General features: G+C 35.6%; 4 protein-coding genes across 12 annotated transcripts; 2 read left to right on the top strand and 2 right to left on the bottom strand.

The window, feature by feature from the left end:
- Positions 1-21: 21 nt before the first annotated feature.
- On the bottom strand, positions 22-2,793 carry LOC140863527 (probable calcium-binding protein CML13). 2 transcript variants are annotated; one of them, XM_073267010.1, is made up of 7 exons: positions 2,641-2,793; positions 1,783-1,903; positions 1,660-1,696; positions 1,561-1,588; positions 1,124-1,276; positions 948-1,050; positions 22-326 (listed from the first exon to the last, which is right to left on the bottom strand). In XM_073267010.1, exons 1-7 carry the CDS (start codon positions 2,641-2,643, stop codon positions 247-249), a joined length of 525 nt encoding a protein of 174 aa, XP_073123111.1. In that variant the 5' UTR covers positions 2,644-2,793; the 3' UTR covers positions 22-246. The 2 variants fall into 2 exon arrangements, with proteins under 2 accessions (XP_073123111.1, XP_073123112.1); XM_073267011.1 differs by having other exon boundaries at positions 1,783-1,899; positions 2,641-2,782.
- A 4,145-nt stretch (positions 2,794-6,938) lies between these two features.
- On the bottom strand, positions 6,939-10,360 carry LOC140862981 (ribosomal lysine N-methyltransferase 3). 7 transcript variants are annotated; one of them, XR_012143811.1, is made up of 5 exons: positions 10,242-10,360; positions 9,491-10,158; positions 8,544-8,802; positions 7,305-8,270; positions 6,939-7,228 (listed from the first exon to the last, which is right to left on the bottom strand). XR_012143811.1 is itself a non-coding variant. In XM_073266043.1 (5 exons), the coding sequence occupies exons 1-5, from the start codon at positions 10,253-10,255 to the stop codon at positions 7,647-7,649; spliced, it is 1,479 nt and encodes a 492-aa protein (XP_073122144.1). In that variant the 5' UTR covers positions 10,256-10,360; the 3' UTR covers positions 6,939-7,646. The 7 variants fall into 7 exon arrangements, 4 of the variants coding, with proteins under 4 accessions (XP_073122144.1, XP_073122141.1, XP_073122142.1 ...); XR_012143810.1 differs by having other exon boundaries at positions 6,939-7,223; XR_012143809.1 differs by having other exon boundaries at positions 6,939-7,211.
- Positions 10,361-12,338: 1,978 nt separating this feature from the next.
- LOC140863916 (uncharacterized) lies at positions 12,339-17,019 on the top strand. Its single transcript, XM_073267707.1, has 4 exons — positions 12,339-13,426; positions 14,909-15,318; positions 16,568-16,637; positions 16,728-17,019. The coding sequence occupies exons 1-4, from the start codon at positions 12,774-12,776 to the stop codon at positions 16,810-16,812; spliced, it is 1,218 nt and encodes a 405-aa protein (XP_073123808.1). The 5' UTR covers positions 12,339-12,773; the 3' UTR covers positions 16,813-17,019.
- A 1,384-nt stretch (positions 17,020-18,403) lies between these two features.
- LOC140866452 (uncharacterized) lies at positions 18,404-21,225 on the top strand. 2 transcript variants are annotated; one of them, XM_073271443.1, is made up of 3 exons: positions 18,404-19,575; positions 19,665-19,810; positions 20,872-21,225. In XM_073271443.1, exons 1-3 carry the CDS (start codon positions 18,675-18,677, stop codon positions 21,085-21,087), a joined length of 1,263 nt encoding a protein of 420 aa, XP_073127544.1. In that variant the 5' UTR covers positions 18,404-18,674; the 3' UTR covers positions 21,088-21,225. The 2 variants fall into 2 exon arrangements, with proteins under 2 accessions (XP_073127544.1, XP_073127543.1); XM_073271442.1 differs by having other exon boundaries at positions 18,408-19,575; positions 19,662-19,810.
- Positions 21,226-21,352: the final 127 nt, after the last annotated feature.

Here is a 21,352-nt window from a genome sequence, read left to right as displayed (position 1 = left end):
TCTATCCTTATTGTTTGCCCGTAAAAACAAAAACAACAATACTCAAGCAGATGCAATCGTCGTTGACAACAAAAACTTGAACTTAATTTACGTATGTTATAGGACACCCACAGATAACTTAACATTGTGTCGAACAGCAAGAAACAGAAATGGTTTATGGTTTGTGGTGGTGATGACAAATTTGAAACTTGACTCAAAACGTACCCGAGAAAGCGGTCATCTCACAGGCGCTGAATGTATATGCGCTTAAATTACATCTCTAAAAACGCCATATGAGGTTCTCTTCATGATCCTCATAAATTCCTCGGCACTAACTTCGCCATCACCTGTGCGTTTCACAATTCACATTAAATAAACCCATATATTACCTTCCAAGAAGAAATTAAAGGCGAAAAAGGGAAGTACAGAATACAACAAAAACTTAAACATGAAGTCTCGACCAAGAGCAGAGATAAAATATTCATGGAGGAAAAATGCAGTTTCTTTTTTTCCCCTGAGGATCGTTCAGACTCTTCAGAGAATTATCAAATACACAAGTAAATCCGTATGCGTGTGAGAGGGAGGGAGATAGAGATACAAATAGAGATGAACCTATAAAAGTAACAAAAATCAACAGCAAATCAACAGCAACACATTCATCCAAGGCGCATACCACATAAACTTACATGAAACCAAAAATTACCTTCCAATTATGAATTACCCCATACCCTTGTGCTACCGTGGACATAAAACAGCTGAACTAGATGCTTAAATTTGAAGCTTGACTTAAAAAACTGTGAAAAGCAAATAATACGGGAGAGTGTGCATGTATTGACTCATATAATTGACGCACAAATGATGTGGAAAAAAATAAAAAAAGAGGCAAGACTCTACATGGGCAAAGAATTGAGATACCCAAACCATTGAAATACATTTCTGCAATGCAAGTGGAAATAAACCAAACTTACGGTCTCGATCAGCTTCATCGATCATGCCCTGAATCTCGTTCTCTGTGAATTTTACATTCAATTCACCCCCTATACGCTGAATATCCGCAAAAGAAATCTTCCCCTGCATCCAGATAATGAATAATTAGTTCTTAATGAGAAGAAGTATCACATTGTAAAAAACCTCAGCAACTCACGTTTTTATCTCGGTCAATTATATGAAAGACCTTCATGAGTTCTTCTTTGATGTCCCTTTCCATATATAAGGATGTCATCATGTGAAAGAATTCATCAAACTCGATTGCACCACTTCCATCCTTGTCTACTTCAGTTATAATTTTGTTAGTTTCCTGAAAAAACACTCAACTGTTAAACAATCTGTTCTTTTTCAAAAATGTTTAACATTAGGAGAACTGTCGTTTGGGGGTGGGAGTGTTGTATCAGTAAAGATTAAGAGCACATTCAGAAAATTAACGCAAATCCGAAGGCCACAACAAACTTTGTTTCTTTATCAGGAGGGTCAGTTCGTAGACACACATCATGTAATGGTTATCCTCTACTTTCAAACTGAAACAAATAAGTATTTATCCTAAAAAACATAATCATTAAGTCAAGTTTTCATATTACCGATTACCTCTTCTGACATTTCAAAACCAAGATCCCTGAAAAGAACCAAGTCAGTTTATTATTCACTTCCAGCATATTCAAAGTATTTTTACGTAAACACTCGTACCTCATCGCAACATTCAACTCTTTGGCATCAATGCTACCTGTAGAGTATAATGTCCATAAGAAAGTAAGACAAAGACGAAAAACACTGTGTATTTCACTCTTAATACTTTAGTTACTTCATTACCGGAGCCATCGGTATCAACATTGACAAAAGCTTTCTTTATCTCCTCTATTCTCTGTGGAGTCACCCCGTGATGGGATCCTCTGAGTTTGTCTTTCCTGGACATCCCTTTGTAATGTGCTGACTAACGGAAAGGTTACCAAATAGAGTTCAGAAATACATGAAAGCGTGCGGTGAGAGAGAAATTGGGAAGAAGCGGTGATGAAACTGGGCAACAAGACCCTAAGTTACCAAATGTACATAAGTATGAACTACAAGCGGCAAAGAAAACTTGAAGAAAACTATGGCAGTTTGTATCTATCTACCTATCTATACATCGAAAAACCTCCATCAGATGGGTGACCCATCACAAGCCTCAATAATTAGTTCACAGCTCTCGGAGTAATTTCGTTTTTCCGTTTCTACAGAGCTCAGAAAATGACAAATTTTTCAATAAACATGGATGGCTTTTAAATTTCTTTTAGTATTTCACGTAATCGAATCCACATTCCACATCCATTAAACCTAATTCCCATCACCTGTATAATATTCCATAGCTGCCAAAGTGAACTTAACAACTTAGCATTAAAAATCATCACAAAATAACTATCCAATCAGTGAAACATCACTTTCATGGAGGAATAATAAATTACAATCAGATTCGGTTAGTTCTGGGAAATCCACAAAAAGAAAAAGTACAGGAATAACAGCGCAATCAGAATAAAGGACTGTAAAATAGAAGCAAGAACCACATAAATTTGAAAAATTCCATAAACCCTAATCGAGGGGAAAAAACACGATTAGATGAAAATTGACCGAAAACGATGCAGCATGAGTAATCTATTCTGCCATGAAAGATCGCAAATGGTATTGATGTGTTACCATATCTATCCGCACTGCAAGAAGACGATCTCCGATGGAGAAACTTAGTGCAAGGCTTCTTCGAAAAATGATCAACGATCGAGGAGAGGATCAAAACCGTGTGGATTGGCGCTAAGTTTGCAAATGGCAGGTTGGGCTCGGCGCTATTATTTTATATAGTAACCAAGGTTTTGTTGGCCTTTCCATTATTATTATTATTATTATTATTATTATTATTATTACACATGTATATACAAGATTCTAAAAAACGCTACCTTCACAAATTTAGAAAGTGTTTGCAATAGATTGTGCTTTTGTAGAAGTGATTAATTTATAAATTATAAAAAAAGTTAAGAAAAATCAAAAGTTAGTAGTGTTTGGAAATAAATGTGAAATTCTAAAAATCAAAGTTGGGTAGTGTTTGATAAATAAGTGATTAGATTGATTTTAACAATGACCTTCTTATTAGAATCACTTTTGGAGAATCATAATCACCACATGACTAGCTTTTGGATTTCAATTAAGTTAAGCATAAGCTCACACATAATCTAGGTTTAAGAAACACACAAAAATAATTTTTTTAATCCAAAAGCTAACAATCACTTTTTTTTAGTGATTGCAAACACTCCCTTAAGCCAATTTAGATCAAATTTAAGCATTAAAAAACATTTTTTATTTTTAATATAATTTTAGTTATATTAAATTAATTGATAGTAACTTGAAAATTTATGTAGTTATTCTTAAGCGAATTTACAACAAATTTAAGAATGAAAAAAATATTTTTTATTTTTTAAATATAATTTTAGTTATATTAAATTAATTAATAGGATAAATAACATATAAATTGAATGTATCGTGAAATCTCCTCTCAAACAATTTTGACATCGATTTTCATGCGTTATAAACGATCGTTTGTATTATGAACACAAAAAATTATGAATGATGCCCCAGGAGGAAATTAGCTCAGCTCATCGATAACCCTAAGCTCGAAATTCTCTTGTTATTCAACCAGGAGCTCGACCAAGCTCCCCCACCATATTTGGCAGGTTAGGTCATGAGCTCGGGAGCTCAGCCCAGCTCCCCCACCATATTTGGCAGGTCAGGTCAGGAGCTCGGCCGAGGGATAGCTCATCCCAGCTCCCCCACCATATTTGGCAGGTCAGGTCGGGAGCTCGGCCAAGAGAGCTCGGGAGCTCGGCCAAGGGAGCTCGCCATATTTCCCAGGTCGGGTCGGGAACTTGAGAGCTCAGCTCAGAAGCTTGGGATCTCAGCTTTGGGATTGGACCAAGTTTTCTCCCTAACATGGCATCAATTGTGAGATCAATGCAATAATGCAGAGGCTTGGGAAGCTCGGCAAGGCTCTCCCATTATTTTAGCAGAAGGTTAGCTCGGGATGAAGTTAGTACAACTTCAGGAGGCTAACTAAGATGTTAGGATCAATTACTGGTGTGAATTCAGCTCGGACCAAGTGTGTCAATGTTTCCTTATTTAGATAAGATTCGGGCGAGATCTTAGCCGAAATATACGGGAATGTGATCCCGAAAATCTTGGGTTTTTGATAAGGAAGGTAGACGTAAGATTCGGAACTCTCTCCTATAAATACCAGGTTCACTTTCATTATTTGGGCCCAGTTTTTTTTTTCTTTCGATACGCATACTTCACTCACTATATTTTGCTATCCTAGCATCTGACTTGAGCATCGGAGGGGATACGCCGGAACACCTTTCGGCCTCCCTTAACACTCTTGTTAGTGGTTTCAGGTCAGCAACAGCTCATTATCCGTTGGAGGAGTTTTGTTAGCTTGGCTAGTCAGCTCATCCAAGGAGATCATGTCAGCTCATCCAAGGAGATCATTTTATTGAGGTATATCAATGAAGTTTCCAAAATTTGTTTTACAAAAACTCATATGAAACTGTCTTACAATCAATTTTTTGGAAGCATATCTTTTACTTGGGTCATCTATGAAAAGTATTACTTTTTATATCAAAAATATTATTTTTATTGTAAATATGAACCCGTCTCATGAATATTGATCCGAAAAACTGTCTCACAAGATACGTACTCTTTATTTAATTATTGATTTATATTAACGGGTTGTGTGTATTTTTAACCATATTTTTAAGAATAATATGGAATTAATTATTTTTATATAAAAATGTAAAATTCATATTAAATTTAAATATTACAAAAACTTTTTGATAAATAATTGTCCAATGGAGTAATTTCATGAGGACCGTCATTTACACCTTTTTTTATTTATTTATAATTGTTGCACTCGCTTGAGGCTTTTTTTTTTTCCATACAAAATAATTATAATATACTTGAATGATTTGTTCATATTCAAATGGAGAACACACACGCACACATTCCATTTAGATACAGATACTCGAAAGTTAAAATGCTGAAATTAACATGTTTTCATATTCAATAAAAAAGTTGATTTATCTCGTTTTAGTTTAGAGCAGGAAACTTCTTGTTATTTATCCTTTTTATAGGATAATTAAGATTAATTTAGAACAATAACTCCTTTTTAGCTAGAATAAATAAAGTAAGAACATCTGAGACAGGTAGATTTATTTTGAATGCCTATTTTCTTTATTTACTTAGCTATAAAAATCTTATATACAAAATGCATATATATATACATATTTCTTAAACATTAGTATTGTTATTTAATCGAATAAAGATGGTCACAATTACAATATTTATTGATCAGAGTCAGTTATAGTTTTAGTTACATATTGTTATAAAAGTTTTAATTATATATTTAATATGTTTCCTTTTCATTTGTTTTATGAATAATACAATACTCAATACTTAAGTGTTGGCTAATAGTTTTTAATTTTGTCCCATTTGAAAATCAATGGAATATTCAAATGGAAATATAATGAAATTTACAGATAAAAGGATTTATTTTATTAAAATTTTAATAATTCAAAATTATCATAAAACTCGTGGTAAAAAAAAAAAAGAAGTAACAATAAGAACTAAAATATTTCACTTTTTACGGCTTAAGCTTCAGTCTTCGATAATTATTTATGACTTGATCAATTTAAGTTCTAATATTTACTTTTATTGTATATCAATTTGTTTCAATATTTTTGGCACCTAATGGCAAGTTGATACCTAATGTAATTAATCTTCATAAACGTTAAAATGAAGATGATTGAAGTTGAACAACTTTCAGTAAGTATAAATGAACATCATTTTGAATGTAAAATAATTTTAAAAGCTAACAGATAAGAACATTTGTATGTTGATTTCCTTTGAATTAAAACGTCGTCATGTCATTCCAAGTATTCAACGTGACACCAAATGAACTGTGATGTTATATTGAAACTAAAGTTTTTGGTATTTGTTACCTTAAAATTTTGCATCAAACCACATCGGCATATTGATTAATTCATATGTAACTATTTTGGGTCTAATTAATAGTATGACGTAAACGATTTTTGATAAAATAAAACTTCAATAAAAATTTGGAAGGTGAATGAAATTTTTATTCGGTTTTATAACAAATAATCATGGCAGAAGGATATACAGTATTTCATATTTGTAAACTGGAGCTGATCAGAGCAGGAATATAGTAGTAAGATCAACAAAAAAGGACGGTAAATTAATACTGAATACAGAAAAGAAACTACAATGATAATGGAAAAATGAACCAAAAATCGACGAACAAATTCTTTCCCACTGTGTAAGCAGCAGATTAGAGTCGGTAGACAACAAGGCATTGAACAGAGCAATCAGATTTATGAAGTGGTACAACAGAAAGAAAAGAGGAGTTCCTGAATTTAATTATAAAACAAATTTAAAATAAAAATACAAAAGAGGGACACATGTCATCTTCTCGGTGGCTTAGGACAGTACCCTTAAGCCAGCATCGACCGAACCGAAAAGAAGTTAAGCTGCCCAAATTACATGGAAGACTTCCTGAACCCTAAACAAAGAAAGAGAAGCCACCTAAAATCACAAAAGACCAGTGGTTCTTACCTTTAAGTTTTCTCCTCTTATCATAAGTCCAAAATTTGAAAATAGCTCAAGAAAAAAAAAAAAGCTAATTCTCGAAAAATTGCAAAAGAAATTACTAAAAAAAAACTAGGACGTACAAAAGAAGTTAAGATGTCACCCCACAACTTTCTCCCAATCTCCATTGCTCCTTATCAATTTTTTGCATGCTTTTAACTATAATCTAAATGCAGACTGAAATAAACAAATTTTGCCATATGCCAAATTAATCACTTGCTTAACTTGTTTTAGAGCAATTTGGAGGAAAATTTGTTGATGTGCCTAAAAATGGAATTTAAAAAATGTGGATGGATGGCAAGCAACAGCATTGCAAATACTTTATCAGTGAGATTCTCAAACAACTTCAACAGTCATCCCTTCTACTTTTCCACCTCCGACGTCCCAAAATAAACCAAGAATAATATAAAGGAGTGTAATCACCAATAATACAAAGAAATACTTGAGCGCAACTTGTATTTTGGAGTGAGCTATCTCTGAAAATCACTCCTGTGCCCTTATAGACGTCTGCTCTGGATTCATTATTCTCTTCAAGTGGAGATGTTCAAGGTAGAATACTTTGATACCTGGTAAAAAGACTTTCCTGAATGAATAGTTAGTGTTGAATCACACCACACGGATTGTGAATTTTCAATTTCAAGGTAGATGAAATTAAATACCTGATACTTATGAACTCATTAGTTGTCTCTGAAAGAAAGGAAAGACAGAATAATGAGTTCATTCATTGGTTCAAGTTGACTGAAGATACGGTAAACAACCATATGGTTATGGATGATTGAGAAATGGAGTTCACGCAGTTGAAGTTTGAAAAGAAGTTAAAATCTCATCCTGGGTCAATCAAGACCAAAACTCAATTGAACCAAGAGTAAAGTAAACCGCCAAGTGCCCATTCCCCTGTAGGTGAATGAATCGGACAGGGGAAAAAAATGGCACGATCATTGGTAAATATAATCTGGAACCTTAACAAAATAATCACACCCGCTCTATTTTCCTTCTCCAAGCTATTTAAGTCCAGATGCAGCATAAGATCTAAGTTTCTCGAGGATCCTCCTCTCAGAAATCCGGAGCATCAGAGAATGATGCAACTTATGCTCTGTGGCTAGACAACTCTCATCAAACGACTTTATATCATCCTGCAAAGAATTAGGACCGTAAAAGTGTTCTCGAGCATCTGCAAGTGACAAAAGAGCCTGGCAAACATTTCGTGTTAGTAACAACTCCTTGCTTAATTTCGCAGCTTTTACAATTAGAAAATTATATTTTTCCAAACCGTGTCTACTTGTAATTTGTTTCGAGTTTCCGACAGACAATAATGCAAGCTCAAGTTCATGAAAGACTTCCTCGGGTAACAAGATTATGTTGAGTAAAACTAACAACTCTACTTGTGGCTCCCCATGGAATGTTATTTCAAAATACACAGAGTTTTGACCGTCACATCCAGAATAGCCCAACTTCCTCCATAAAGACAACCTTCTTCTGCTATGGCGACACGAAAACACTGATGAACTCCACTGAAGCACAATTTCAAGATCCATGTTCAGAATGTCAAATGGGTTATTGGGTTCCGTAAACCCATATCTATGCAAAAGCGCAGCATTGCTCAAAGATCCATAGGTATTAAAGACCTGAAATGCAGTAAATAGAGCGGCATCATAAAGTAAGCAAAATCCCAGATTACTATAAATGAAATACACACACATAAAAACTGCCGCATTCCCAGGTTTGAATTTGGATGGACACTGAGTTGAGTAAAAAGTAAACAAATGTGTGGACGAGGCTGAGAAGCTGGCCGGTGGAAATTTTATGGTTGTGGTATACAAATTTTGGAAGTTCACCTTCAGCCTCAAAATAAACGTATAAAAGACCAAAAGAGAACAGCAAGCAGCAGGAGTCCCTACCTCAGCTCCAGAATTTACATCTTCACAAATGATCATTTGCATAACCATCACGTCATTTCCTGAAGCTGAAGATGATTCAAATTCTAGTCCACTCCTAAAACCACCCATTTCTGAATGAAAATCCTGAGCCATGTGTTCATCATCTCCATTCTTTTCATCATCTGAATCTCGCTTTTGATTATCAGAGTCGATATCAGATTCTGAATAATAAGATACAGATGTAAAATGTACATCCTCAGCAGCTGTCTTGTGATTGAAGCTGGTCATGGCACATAACAAACTCATTCCATCAACAAAGAAGGAGATAAGATAACACAAAGTTCATTCAGCTTTCAAGGCAATTCTAATTCTAATAGAAGAAAGACCTCACTATGCGTATAGAATTTAGCATCGGGGATAGAACAAGAGAACAAAGAAAACACTGTCTAGAAAAGCTGTACATTAACTCAACAAGCTCTAATCTTTAGGTATTCCTTTTATCGATGTTAAAGTATTTTGCTGGTTCAAAATCAATTTTTCTTTACATGAAATTAATCCAGTAAGATGAACGGATTTGGAGAAATCTCATAGATCGAATGTTGTAAAAATCATTTATGTAGACATTAGAACTTGGTGAACATGATTGCAATAGCATGGTTAGATTCTTCTGAAAGTATATAAATAGATATCAATTGGAGCTATATGTTGGTTCTGTGTTACTGAAATAAGTTATTGAAAGATATCATGAACCGGTTGTTGGACTAGATGTTATATTCTTTTATTCCACTCAGCATCAAGTGACACCATATTCTATTTTAACATACAAAACATTGGAATGTGAAATTTATTCTTTAGAACAAACCTTTGAAAACAAGGCTAGCAGACTCACCAAAAAAAAATTTCTACATGTAATTCATAGCTTTATAATATTGTATCCAGGCGTGCTAGCAATTGTTAAAAGAACTTACAGATCTGCCAAAGGAACCATTCCATAACCATGGTACTCATCTATCTGGAAGGACCTTGAAGCAATCAGGCTCTTCGCAGCTAAGTATTCATCCACTGAGAAAAACTCTGGATTCAGTTTCAGGGAAGCTGAACTCAGAAGGGGAATAATACACTCCTTCCAATCTTGATACACCAAAGCCTTGTCTTCTTTAACTATCTGCCAAAAGTATAACCCCACAGTGAAATCGGTAAACCGAGGAGCACGTACGCACGATGGAAAGCAGGAGAGGTACGGCAACCGACCTTGTGTATCTCGGTGCCACAGAGGAGGGAATCGATTTCCGGGAGGGACCAAAGCAGCGGAATGGGCTCGCTGGAGGGCAGTATCTGTAGGTATTGGAACCATTTGGACTGTGGACCGAGGCTCCTCTCGTACATCAGGGCCACGGACAGGCCCAAATAGCCGCCGAGCTGAGCTTCTTCGATGATGTGGCTGGCGGCGGAGGTCCTGACGGTGAGGCAGCTCCGCTTCGGGATGGTGGCGACGACGTCGCCCTCCGTCAAATCGCACAATGCCTTGACCGAGATTGACGGCGCTCCTCCGCCCTCGACTGACAAGGAGATGTGGAGTGCGTCGCTGCATTCCACGTCCTCGCGCTTCATCCACCGCTTGAATCCTCTCATCCTTCTGCAATCAAATGATTTTGGTTTGATAAGCAGTCATATGAAGATGGTAATAGCTCCAATGTACAAGGAACACCATCAGTTTACCTGGCGGCCGCCATAGCAAGCGGGGAGGTACGGCAGAGCCAGCAGCAGTTGACTGTAAGGAACGTTTTGGGGGGAAGCCTGCGCCTATGCAACACAGACCCTTATACGGTGAAAATGAGGGATAAAGACCTAGTATTGTTTTTAATTCAATAGACTTGATCAAAAAGACTATATTGCTTTTGCTTTAAGCGTTTTTTCTCTACTTCTTCTCTTTTTTCACGCTCACTTTTAACTGTTTTCTCTCTTTTCCTTCTCTTCTTTCACGTCTTTGCATTTTTTTTTTGTCTTTTTTTCTCACTCACCTTCCTCATTTTTCCTCTTCTTCTTTTTTTCTTTTATACACCAAGCGGTCGACCGCCTTGGAAAGTCTAGTAGTTAGAGTCCAAGAGAAGAGAGGGGAGTCAAGTTCGAATCCTAAAAAGGAGAGAGGGAAGGGAGAGATGAGGAAAAATGAGTGTTGGACATAATTTTTTTTTTTCAAAAAAAAAAAGATCAAACTATCCTTAATTAAGACCCTTTGACTGAATTAAAAAGTCAAAAGTCTCTTTTATTGAATTGAAAATAAAACCAGACCTATATATTTAAATGGCCCCCTTACACGCACATATATACTCAACAACTTATGTAGGTATAGCCTTTTTAGCATAGAATAATTCCTTTCAATTTTTACGATTAAAAATTAAAAAAAATTTTGATTTTTTTGGTCTATATGTTCGCATTTTTGTCATTTTGGTCTTATATGTTTTTATATTTCAGTTTTAGTTCGTTATCTTTAATTTTTTGATAATTTTAGTTTTTTTTCCAACGTAGCGCTGATGTGACGACAATACGACGTTATGTGGAGTAGACGTGTGTACTGACACATCATCATTTTCGATGAAAAAAAATTAAAATTGCAATAAAATCGAAACATACCGATGAAAAATTGAAATCTAAAAATCTAAAAACCAACATCACAAAGTGACAAAATTATTGGACCAAATTGTCCAAAATTAAATTACATAACATGAATAGTTTGTAATTTTATCAAGAAACATGATATTTAACAAAGAGATGTCAAAATGAGTTATGAGGTGGGTCAGGTTAAAGATGTTGTAATCCGTGTTTGACGGGATGTTGCCTGTTGGGACCGTGTGGATCGTTCGTCTTTAGTTGATGGACAGGTAATCCCAATTTATTTTAGGAGGTGAGATGGACCAATCCTGTTGGGCTAACGAATTTTTTGTATAATTTGACAGTTGAGATAGAAATGTTTGATTTGTCCAAGGAGTCTAGTTCATCTTTATATTTATATTGATGAGAAACATGAGAGTTATGGATGTTAATTTGGATTTAATTCGTCGAATCAAGTGAATCAACCCACTTTCAATTTTAGCAACTCATTCGAGATGAGTCAAAACAGGTTAGCTCACTTGAGTCATGAGTTAAGACAACTGGGATAATTTTTTAAGATAAACTTAAGTTATATATCAAGCTCTTTTGAACCGTGGAACCAGTGGTTTTGAATAGGGGTGCAAACGAACCGAATCGATGCGAATAATGATAAAATTTTAAGGTTCGAATTCGGCTCGATAAAAGTACATTCGAGTTCGAGCTCGATAATTTCAAATATTTTGGTTCGAGCTCGGCTCGAAATAAAGTTCGAGTTCGGCTCGAAACATTCGAACATATTCGTGAACTATTGCTCGGATATTATGGTTCGAAAAGCTTGAAATGTTCGAAAAGGTTCGAAATGTATATAGATTTATTATATAATTATATTATATTAATTAAATATTAAGATTCGCGAACTATTCGCAAACTATCGAACAAAATAATTTTGGCTCGAAAAAAAGTTCGAACATGTTCGAATTCGGCTCGAATTTGATAAGCTCGAATACGAATCAAATATTTATCGAGGGGTTTGTAAAGCTAATAAACCAACTCGATTCGTTTGCACCCCTAGTTTTGAACCAGGTCATCTTTAGGATAATATGATAAATTAAAATTTTAAATTTGAATTAGGTAAAATTTGAGCCAAGCCTGTATTTAACATATATATTTTTAATATTGGTGGCTAAATGCCTAATTTGTCAAATATAAAAATTGGAAGCAAAATCCAACCATACACACACGCCGACAAATCTCTTCCATCTCCTTGTGTTGACTACACGTACACGTCTTCCAGTTTCCTCGCAGCTTCTGTAACCCAACGACGCACCCATCAATCGCCGCTCGTCGCATCGGCCGTCGGATGATTTCCCAATTTCGCGCCATTGATACGCCCCTCCTCCTCTCTTACTGTTCCTTAATCGGTAGCGTATGGTCCTGCAAATTGCTTTTCTTTTAAGATTCTTCCATTGTTATTGCGTTCAATTTCTCGCTTTGGAAGACACCTATAGTTTGTCCTCGCTTCTGAATTCCTAGCGTATTATTATAATCATTTTCCTATTTATGTTATTTGATTGAGGGTGCTTCATCAAAAGTCCACGTCTTTAGCGGCTAACTGTTGTATGTAGACGTCGATGTGCGTATGATCGGTAGATTAAGGAGATGAGCGTATCTTCTAGTGAAAGCCATGCGAATGGCAGTAAAAGAATATCCGGTTGGGCCCAATTTGACCTTAAGCAAAGGCGGAGGCAGCAAGGGTTTGGATGTGAAGTCGATGCTGAGCCTTATCCCTTACTAGGTGGCCCTAATCGTGTGGGAAGCTTAGTGAACAAAAAGAAAGCCCTCCTAGAAAAACCCTTTTCATCTGTAGTCACAGCTTCCAAGAATTTTGCCTCCTTAACTGATCCAGATAATCACAACCCTATAAGACCGACAGCACTTAGCGATTTGCGTGATCAGAGCCGTGAGATTTCTTTCAAGGATGACAGTTATCATAGATTTGAAGCTTTTCCACCTTTGATGGATGAGAGCTTGATTGAGGATTTATTGGCGGGTGTAGATAATAATATTAATGAATTGAATTATGGGAATGATCACACATCTTCTGCCTTTCAAGATGTTCCTTTTGGTGAGAGAACAGATTTGAGCTTTAGTAATGATGAATTTTTCAAAGACAAGAATATAGGATGTAAGGGTGATGCTTATTTCTGTCAGTCTCTGGATTTAACCAAGTTTTTACCCATTGAACCTGAGACTGAGCTGGAAGAGGATGATGTTTATATATTTCATAGAAAAGATGCAGTAAGAATGATAAGGTAATTCTCTCATCTGATCCCTAATTTTTTTGTTATATAATGTTGGTTGCACATCACGAATTGGCTATTAGTTATAGGGTTTACAGCATATGTGAATATGAGACTCAGAACCATTTTTTAATTTGTAGTAAGGATATGTACCCATTCTTTTCTTATCCTATATCGGACAGTTTAGCACCTATAAAAGTTCCTCATCAGCGAATTTTGTTTTCATCTGCAGTTCAAAGGTCATCTTTTAATATTCCACCACTTGTGTGGTGCTCCTCTCTATTGCGAATCTGTTATAGTTCAAAATATGATGAATATTTAGCTGTTTGAAGTGCAAGGCCAACTACGGCTATGTGTATCAAATTCATAGAACCTTGCGACAAGGCGAGACACACACTGTGCTACAGTGAAGCCATAGAAAACATGATATTCTAGAATATAAATATTGAAAGTAAATTGCATACATATAATCCATACACTCTATAGACGATAGTTAAATGAGTGCGCATTATAAGCAAAATATAATTACTCTATTTGTATTCACATTGAATTTACTAATCCCTATTCTTGTCCCGAATCCAGACCCTTTAAAGCATATTAAGACTTGGGCTTTAGGATTAAATCACATGTTATTGTACACCTCAGCTTGTGTCAAGGTCCCGAGGCACATGAATTGAGCCTTGCTGAGCCTTTGGCCTCTGGTACTAGACTTGTGAAGTTTTCTTAACCATGAAATGTAAGAATAGAGCCTTTCTGAGTCTTAGACCTTTGGGACAAATCTTTTAGATTTTTAATAACCACAAATATGTTGACGACTAAATTTATTGACCCCATGATGGTCCCTAGTCAGAAATCAATGCTGGTTACCCTCGTCTTATTTTAACTCTGAGGGATATATGTGTATGCACGTGATAAGTCTTCCCTTGTTTCTGGCCCACGTTGCTATAAAATTGTATTTTGAAGATCGTGAGTTGCAAGATCTGGGATGACATCTGTCTGCATGCAATGTGATATTTATTTTATCCTTGTGGACTACCATCTCCAGTCATAAGACATAAATAACTATCAAAATCCAATGCATTGCTTTTAGTTTGCCTACTTTAACATAAAGCAAATGTGGTTTAAGTGACCCTAAAAGAGTTCAGAAAAAAGCTTTTACTGATTTGACCATTATTGAGTTTTTAGTTACTTTTACCAAATCGTTGACTGCCCTGTACAGTTTTGATGTGTTTTTTTTAAAGAATAAATTAACATATAATAGCTTTGATGTAATGGAATGCTGGAATTACCCATACAATGTGGCTAAATTGACTTGAAAATTAGTGTGAATAATGCACGTTGTTTATCAATGTATGCGAGACATATATTGCCAATTATATTGACACAGAGGCTGAATTTTTTTTTTGAGTATGGGAGAACTTCTACAACCGACTGGCTTTAAATGTATTCCTTGTTATGTTCATTGCTCAAAGTTACCTTGTTTTTTTTAATCAGATCAGCATCTCATTATTCTAAGGCTGCGAACGATGCATACCTTAGAGGAGATCATTTATTCGCACGACATTTCTCCCTTAAAGCTCAAGAACATTGGACTGCTGCGGAGAAGCTTAATGCCAAGGCAGCAAAGGAAATCCTAGCGACCAGGAATTCTAAAAATGATCCATGGACGCTGGATTTGCATGGTCTTCATGCAACGGAAGCTGTTCTAGCCCTGCAGGAGCATTTACAGAGTGTGGAATCTTTAGTGTCGTCAAATTGCTTAGCCACTCTGACTGATGTCAACAAGAAGTCAAGCCTATTGCTCCCTGAATCTCTGCAATCTTTAAATCATGTGAAGAAGGAAAAGTTTGGTATGCAGCACCAGCCATTGAGGCAGAGGCCAGTATTGTTACAAGTGATAACAGGTATCTATCTCTTCCTGGGGAATAAATGATTGGGGTCGCTACTGTTTGGTAAAAGAAAATTTCTGGATTGTATTTCCATGCTGCCAAATCTATTGCAAGCATATACAGTCATCTTTTTTATAACCACGTCTGAGAAATGGAATTGTATTTAAACATTGATTTTCGCTTTTTCCAGTAGTTCTGTTTGTCAAAACACCTTTTACAAATATGCCCTCAGGGAAATAAAGCATTGTCTTGAACCTTCTGAAGTGACTTATTTGGCATGAAAATTACTTGAAATCATGTAATCCACGATAATAAAAGAAAACTTCCAGGCTTTTTGTCAGGGAAAAGTTTGTGTTTTCGCTCATGACCACATGTTCTGTCTGAAATCTAAATTGAAAATGCTCATGACGTGTTTTTGATGTGGAGGAAATCATACCCTCACATAATTTCAATGTCAATTGATATCCTTAAAGAAGTTATCATCTGTTCTTTTGTCACCAAGGACAAAGTGTAAATCCAGTAGCCATCTTCCCTGTAGCTTAGAAATATTGGTTTTACAGTGACATCTATGGCTCTTGTTTTATTGCTTTTGTCAATCAATCATCATATACGACTCAACTTCGAGACAAAAGTGTGTTTTGATATACATTATGTTTTTAAACTCTTCTTCGTCATTTAAAAATCTAAAAGCAACATGCGTCCAAAATAATTATTTCTATTGCAATCTTGGTCCAAAATTTGATTGTGACCTACATTGATAAGAGTTAACATTGCCTTGATATTTCTTTAATTTTCTTTCTAATGAATTTTGTGTTATTTCTGGTGTGCTATTTGTTGATTGCATATTCTGGGTTGCTTGGAGATTTTGTTCCCACTACTACATAGATGATTGGAACCAATTTATTTGAGTCATGAAGCTTGCATGTCTCATTTTTGTGTTGCACTAAGAGTTATGCCATGAGCTTGTAGATGCACTACAGTATAATTATGCGTCTAAATTACCATCTCTACTTTAAGTTGAGATGAACTTTCCGAAGGCATCTCGAGATGATTTGTTTATGCCAACATATGTTGCTTGTTCAAATATTGATGATATGTGGATATATCGAAATCAATTACCCAAGAGCAGAAATCAGCAACCAAGTTTTTGTCTTTTTTTTTTTTTCTTTTTGAGTGTTGTTTGCCATAAAGGGGAACTAATTGTGTAGCTCAAGATAAGGACAAGACTGTAATACAAACACTAACACTTCAGCACTTATACCAGGTAAGGGTAATCACAGCCGGGGAGCAGCTGCTCTCCCGTCAGCTATCAGAAACTTCCTCGATGAGAACAGGTGAAACCGCTCTTTCTCTTTTATATTGTGATCTAAGGGAGTTTATGACGCGTCAGCTTCTGCTGAACTCTTGATGTCTTCATTGTGCAGGTATCATTTTGATGAAACCAGGCCTGGTGTGGTGACGATAAGACCCAAGTTTCGGCAACAGTTGGCTACTAGTTCACTGAAGTAAGAAGTCCCTGCAGTTTTACTTTTCTTGTGTGTATATATGTATTTTCCATTGAATTCAATTCCTACCCTGATCCATTTTCACAAGCTTCTTCACTGTTGCGTAGGTTAGGCGGCAAACTTGTTACACTTTTTTTCTTTTTTTTTTACTTTCAAGTTGTATTTATACGTGGTTTCTCATTCCTCTTTCATATACCTTCGCGTAAGTTAATTGGTAAGTTTGGCTGTTCAGATATGAGAAAATATGTTAAATTTGGTTGTGAAAGAGCTTCCGTGTATTTAAAATTTACTGGTAATAGCTAACATTAGACTATTTAAATTTCTGGTGTAGACTTGTACTTTACTACGGATAAACCCGGTAAGACGTGATAAATAATTAATTATTTGATTGATTGATGTAAATCAAAATATAAAATTGTAACCAAACTAGAGATGAGACTAGATTAAATTATCCAATCCCACTTTTATATCGCCAAGCAACGACGATGAATTTGAAATTGTGTTTTTTTATATCTTGCTAAATTTGATGTGCATCAATTGCGACGGAGTTAAAATCAAGGGATGCTGTCTTTATACAAAAGTACTATTAACTTTTTTTTTTAAATCTAACTTGTTTATTTGATGACAATATTAATTTGTTTTAACTTTTTTTAAAAAAAATTAATAATAATATAACATATCAGTTAATTTATGATAATTTTTCCCTGGTACCATTGTTGTTTTTTACTATTTTAAAAAACTATATTTATATCTCGTGAAAGATTTGATTGAAAAAAGTATAATTTTATTATACGGGACCGGACCCTCGCACAAATTATACAATATGGCATTCAGAACCATGTATCGTATACAAAAGAATTATTAAATATTCTATAAATTTTTATCTTTACTAAAAGAATACTATAAATACTTTAAAAAATGCTATAAATATTTTTAAAAATATTTGAAAAAATTGTTTTTTTGGTCTTATATGTTTTTCACTTTGCGATTTCAGTCATTTATATTTTTAAATTTCAGTTTTAGTTCGCTATTTTTATTTTTTTTGGTAATTGTAGTCATTTTTTCGACGTGGCACCAATTTAGTGCTTATATGGTGCTGATGTTGCAGTATTACGTAAACATTTTCGAATAAAAAGGACCGAAATTGCCAAAAATCGGAACATGCAGGACTGAAACTGAAATATGAAAACTTAGAGAACCAAAATCGCAAAGTGACAAATATACCGAACCAAATTTACGGTTTTCCCAAAATATTTTATTGATCAAAGTTTTTTAATATTTAGATCAAGTATAACATCATTCTAATTAGGATATGCACAAAACTCAAAATAATAATCAGTTTATAATAAATATTTTATCAAATAATACTTGAAATAAATTGACCAATCGGTTTTCATATTATTATTATTATTATTATAATTAATTTTTGGGTAATGCTAGGTGTACTCTTACATGTTGGGTTATACATGAGACTTAAAATTACATGATTATCCTTGCACTTCATTTGAAAAAAATCTTTCAAAAATAAATGTACGATAATCATGTAATTTTAAATCTCATATATAACTCATCGTGTAAAACTCTGTGTACACGTAGCACTTTATGTTTTCTGAAAAATATATATAAAAACACCACATATACTAAACAAAGAAGAGAGTTGAGTCAGGCGATGGTAGCAGGCCGCTTGGCCTCTCCACATGAACTCATGCAAACTTGTACGTTTCATTCTGCAACGCGTGTCTCTCTGAATATGGTCCCACCCACCACCTGCAACAATCAGATGAATGAAATCCAAAGCCTTTCGATCTGCTGAATTATCGGTTGTACATGAATTGCAGTAATTGTTCTTGAATCCAAATTTTGCTGATGATCATGGAGCTCGATCCCAGCATCGAGCAAGAAACCCAATACTTCTGTTCTTATTCAGAGGAAGAAGACGGAGACTCGAGTGAGAAGAGTACCAAAATGGGTTATGTTTTGGACAAAGGACTCAGCCTCGGGAAGAAGCTTATGGTGACGGGCTTTGTGGTTTCATCTGTTCCGCTGCTTCTTCCTCCTCTTCTTGTTGTTTCTGCACTTGGGTTCACTTTTGCGCTGCCTTTTGGATTCGTTTACGCCAGCTATACCTGCACTGAGAAGCTCATGAGCAAGCTGCTTCCGACTCGGGTCATGATAGACTCTGCTGATGTTCCTTTATTGCTTGAAGGAGATAGTACTGGGCCAGAAGAGCTGAAAAATGCAGCAACTGTTGAAGAAATATGGGGTCTTGAGGCTGTAGAAGAAGATGTGAAAGTCGGTATGCCAGTTGTTGAAGTGAAGGATGTTGAGTTAATGGAGAAAGAGAGTGAAAATCCAGAGGATCTGGACAAGAAACATCGAGATGATATAAGGGGAGATGTGGCTGGTCCAGAGGAAACTGACAAGGGAGGGAAAAGGAGAATTTGGAGGAAACTGAAACCCTCTAGAAAGAAGAAAGCACACTCAGGGGGAGATAAGAATGTTGAGGATTGCCCGCAAGAATCTAAAGCCAGCTCTTCTGATATTGCAAGTCCAGAAGTTGTTGCAGAAGAAAACACTGCAAATGAGAGAATGGAAACTTCAAGAGAGGAAGAGCAAGCTTTTGCCGGGGACCCTATCAAGTCTAAAGTTACTGGTACCGATACCGGAAGTCTTGAAAGCCCAACAGCAGTAGGAGAAATAAAAGTAGATGAAGGAGGAGAGGAAGAAAAACAAGAAAAGGAACCTTTGGTGTTGAAGGCAAGTTCAGGTATGCTTTACAAGTGAAAGGACTCTATATATGTTGTTTCTTTTCAATGTCATATTGGCTTAATCTGTTTGTTGATTTGTTCGCAGAAGACAGTGAGCAATCCAAAATGGTATTATCAGATGTCAGCAAACATTCTTCGGATGAGGCAGCTTTAGTTGACAAGCCTGAGTTGAAAAATGAAGAAGCACTTCATTTGGAAGGAGATAGAACTGTTTCCGATGCAGAGAGTGTTGAGGTCAGATTATCAATACTTTTTAGTATAAGAACTTCAGTGTTATATAATTGTTTGCATTTACTATCTACTGAAATATTTGTTCTATCATGAATTGATGAATCGATGATGATTTAATGAAACTATTCTCGATAATATATTTCTATAGAAATTTATAGATACTCTTGTTTCTTGATAAAGTATTTTGAACTGGTATATTTTAATCACTTATTGTTCCTGGATTACTTTTTATTCAACTTTTATTTATCCTTACATGAATTATTCGACTTCTGGTTCACTTTCGTCTGGGGTCTAGCACTGTGTGAGTAGATGTTGTAAATGGAGTTGGTCTTGATACATACGGGGAGACGTGTTCTGAGGCTTGAATGCTTTAGCAAGCCAAAAATTGTGGATTCTACCGTGCAAGTGCGGTTAGAATGAATATTATACACCAATTTCTCAGCCAACTAAATGGCCACTTTGAAGAATTGTGTAATTTGAGGATAATAGTGTGTTAGCATGATATTCCTACGATTTTCTTATGGTAGTGCTTGATTTGCAAGTTCCTCCCGTGGATTTTTAGCCCCGACATTTTTGTAGAATCAGAGACACATAAAACAAGGTATAGTTTTACATTGATTTTTAAGGAGAGCATGTTTCAGTACATTGTTTTCACCTCAACACGCCGCAGAAGTTTTGGAGTCGTGTGATTTGGATGTCATGTAAAGATTTGTGCATTCAAAAGGTGTCTGTTTAAATTGCTTCGAACTATGTGTGATGACTTGGTCACCAGTCTTGATGAAGCAGCACTCTTCTTTTTTTATGATGCACCAGTAAAATTCACCTAAGACATGGATACCGGTGCACTTAATAGAGTACCTTTGTTGGATTAAATCTTTTACGCAATTGGAATATTGGGAAGTTGAAGTATTTGGCTTTTCCCTTCAAATAGATGAATCAAAGTTCTCTCCCCGATTTTTTTTTTTTTTTTTTTTTTGGGCTAGTCTTTCAGGATCTTATTGTCATTTACCTTTGGGCTAGCCTTTCAGGATCTTATTGTCATTTACCTGTATTCTTATTTCCAGGGACCATATGAGGATGAAAAGATTTGGAGAAAGATTGATTTGATTAGAGCAATAGTTGGGTTCAAGACCCCACGACATCCATCGTACTTCGAAGAACTCAAGGAGTTGTATGCATTCACAGGGATTGAGTGGCCACCATTAGTCAGGGATCCATCAGAACTCACGGAGTTCAACAATAAGCTTCGCTTTCTCATGTCTGTGATTGGTGTAAAATAATCAACCCCTCTCTCTTTTCATGTGGTACATAGCTTTGAGTCGCATTGCGTTCTGTGTGCTTTCATACTTTTATAGTTTTATACATGTACTTCAATTTTATGTCAAAGTATCGCATGAGCAATCGTTTTAATTGCAGAAAGTCCGAATCCATCGTGCTCTTGATTCATGTGAAAAATAGTTTTGATTAACACCACTTTGCCTGCCTTTGGAAGTGAGCATTGTGTACCTTTTGACCTTGCGAGCTAAACTTTGTTGAAGAAAATTT

The sequence above is a fragment of the Henckelia pumila genome, chromosome 4 (genome assembly GCF_033568475.1).
Source record: "Henckelia pumila isolate YLH828 chromosome 4, ASM3356847v2, whole genome shotgun sequence".
Lineage (NCBI taxonomy): Eukaryota > Viridiplantae > Streptophyta > Magnoliopsida > Lamiales > Gesneriaceae > Henckelia > Henckelia pumila.
This window is presented reverse-complemented; position numbering and strand designations above follow the sequence as displayed.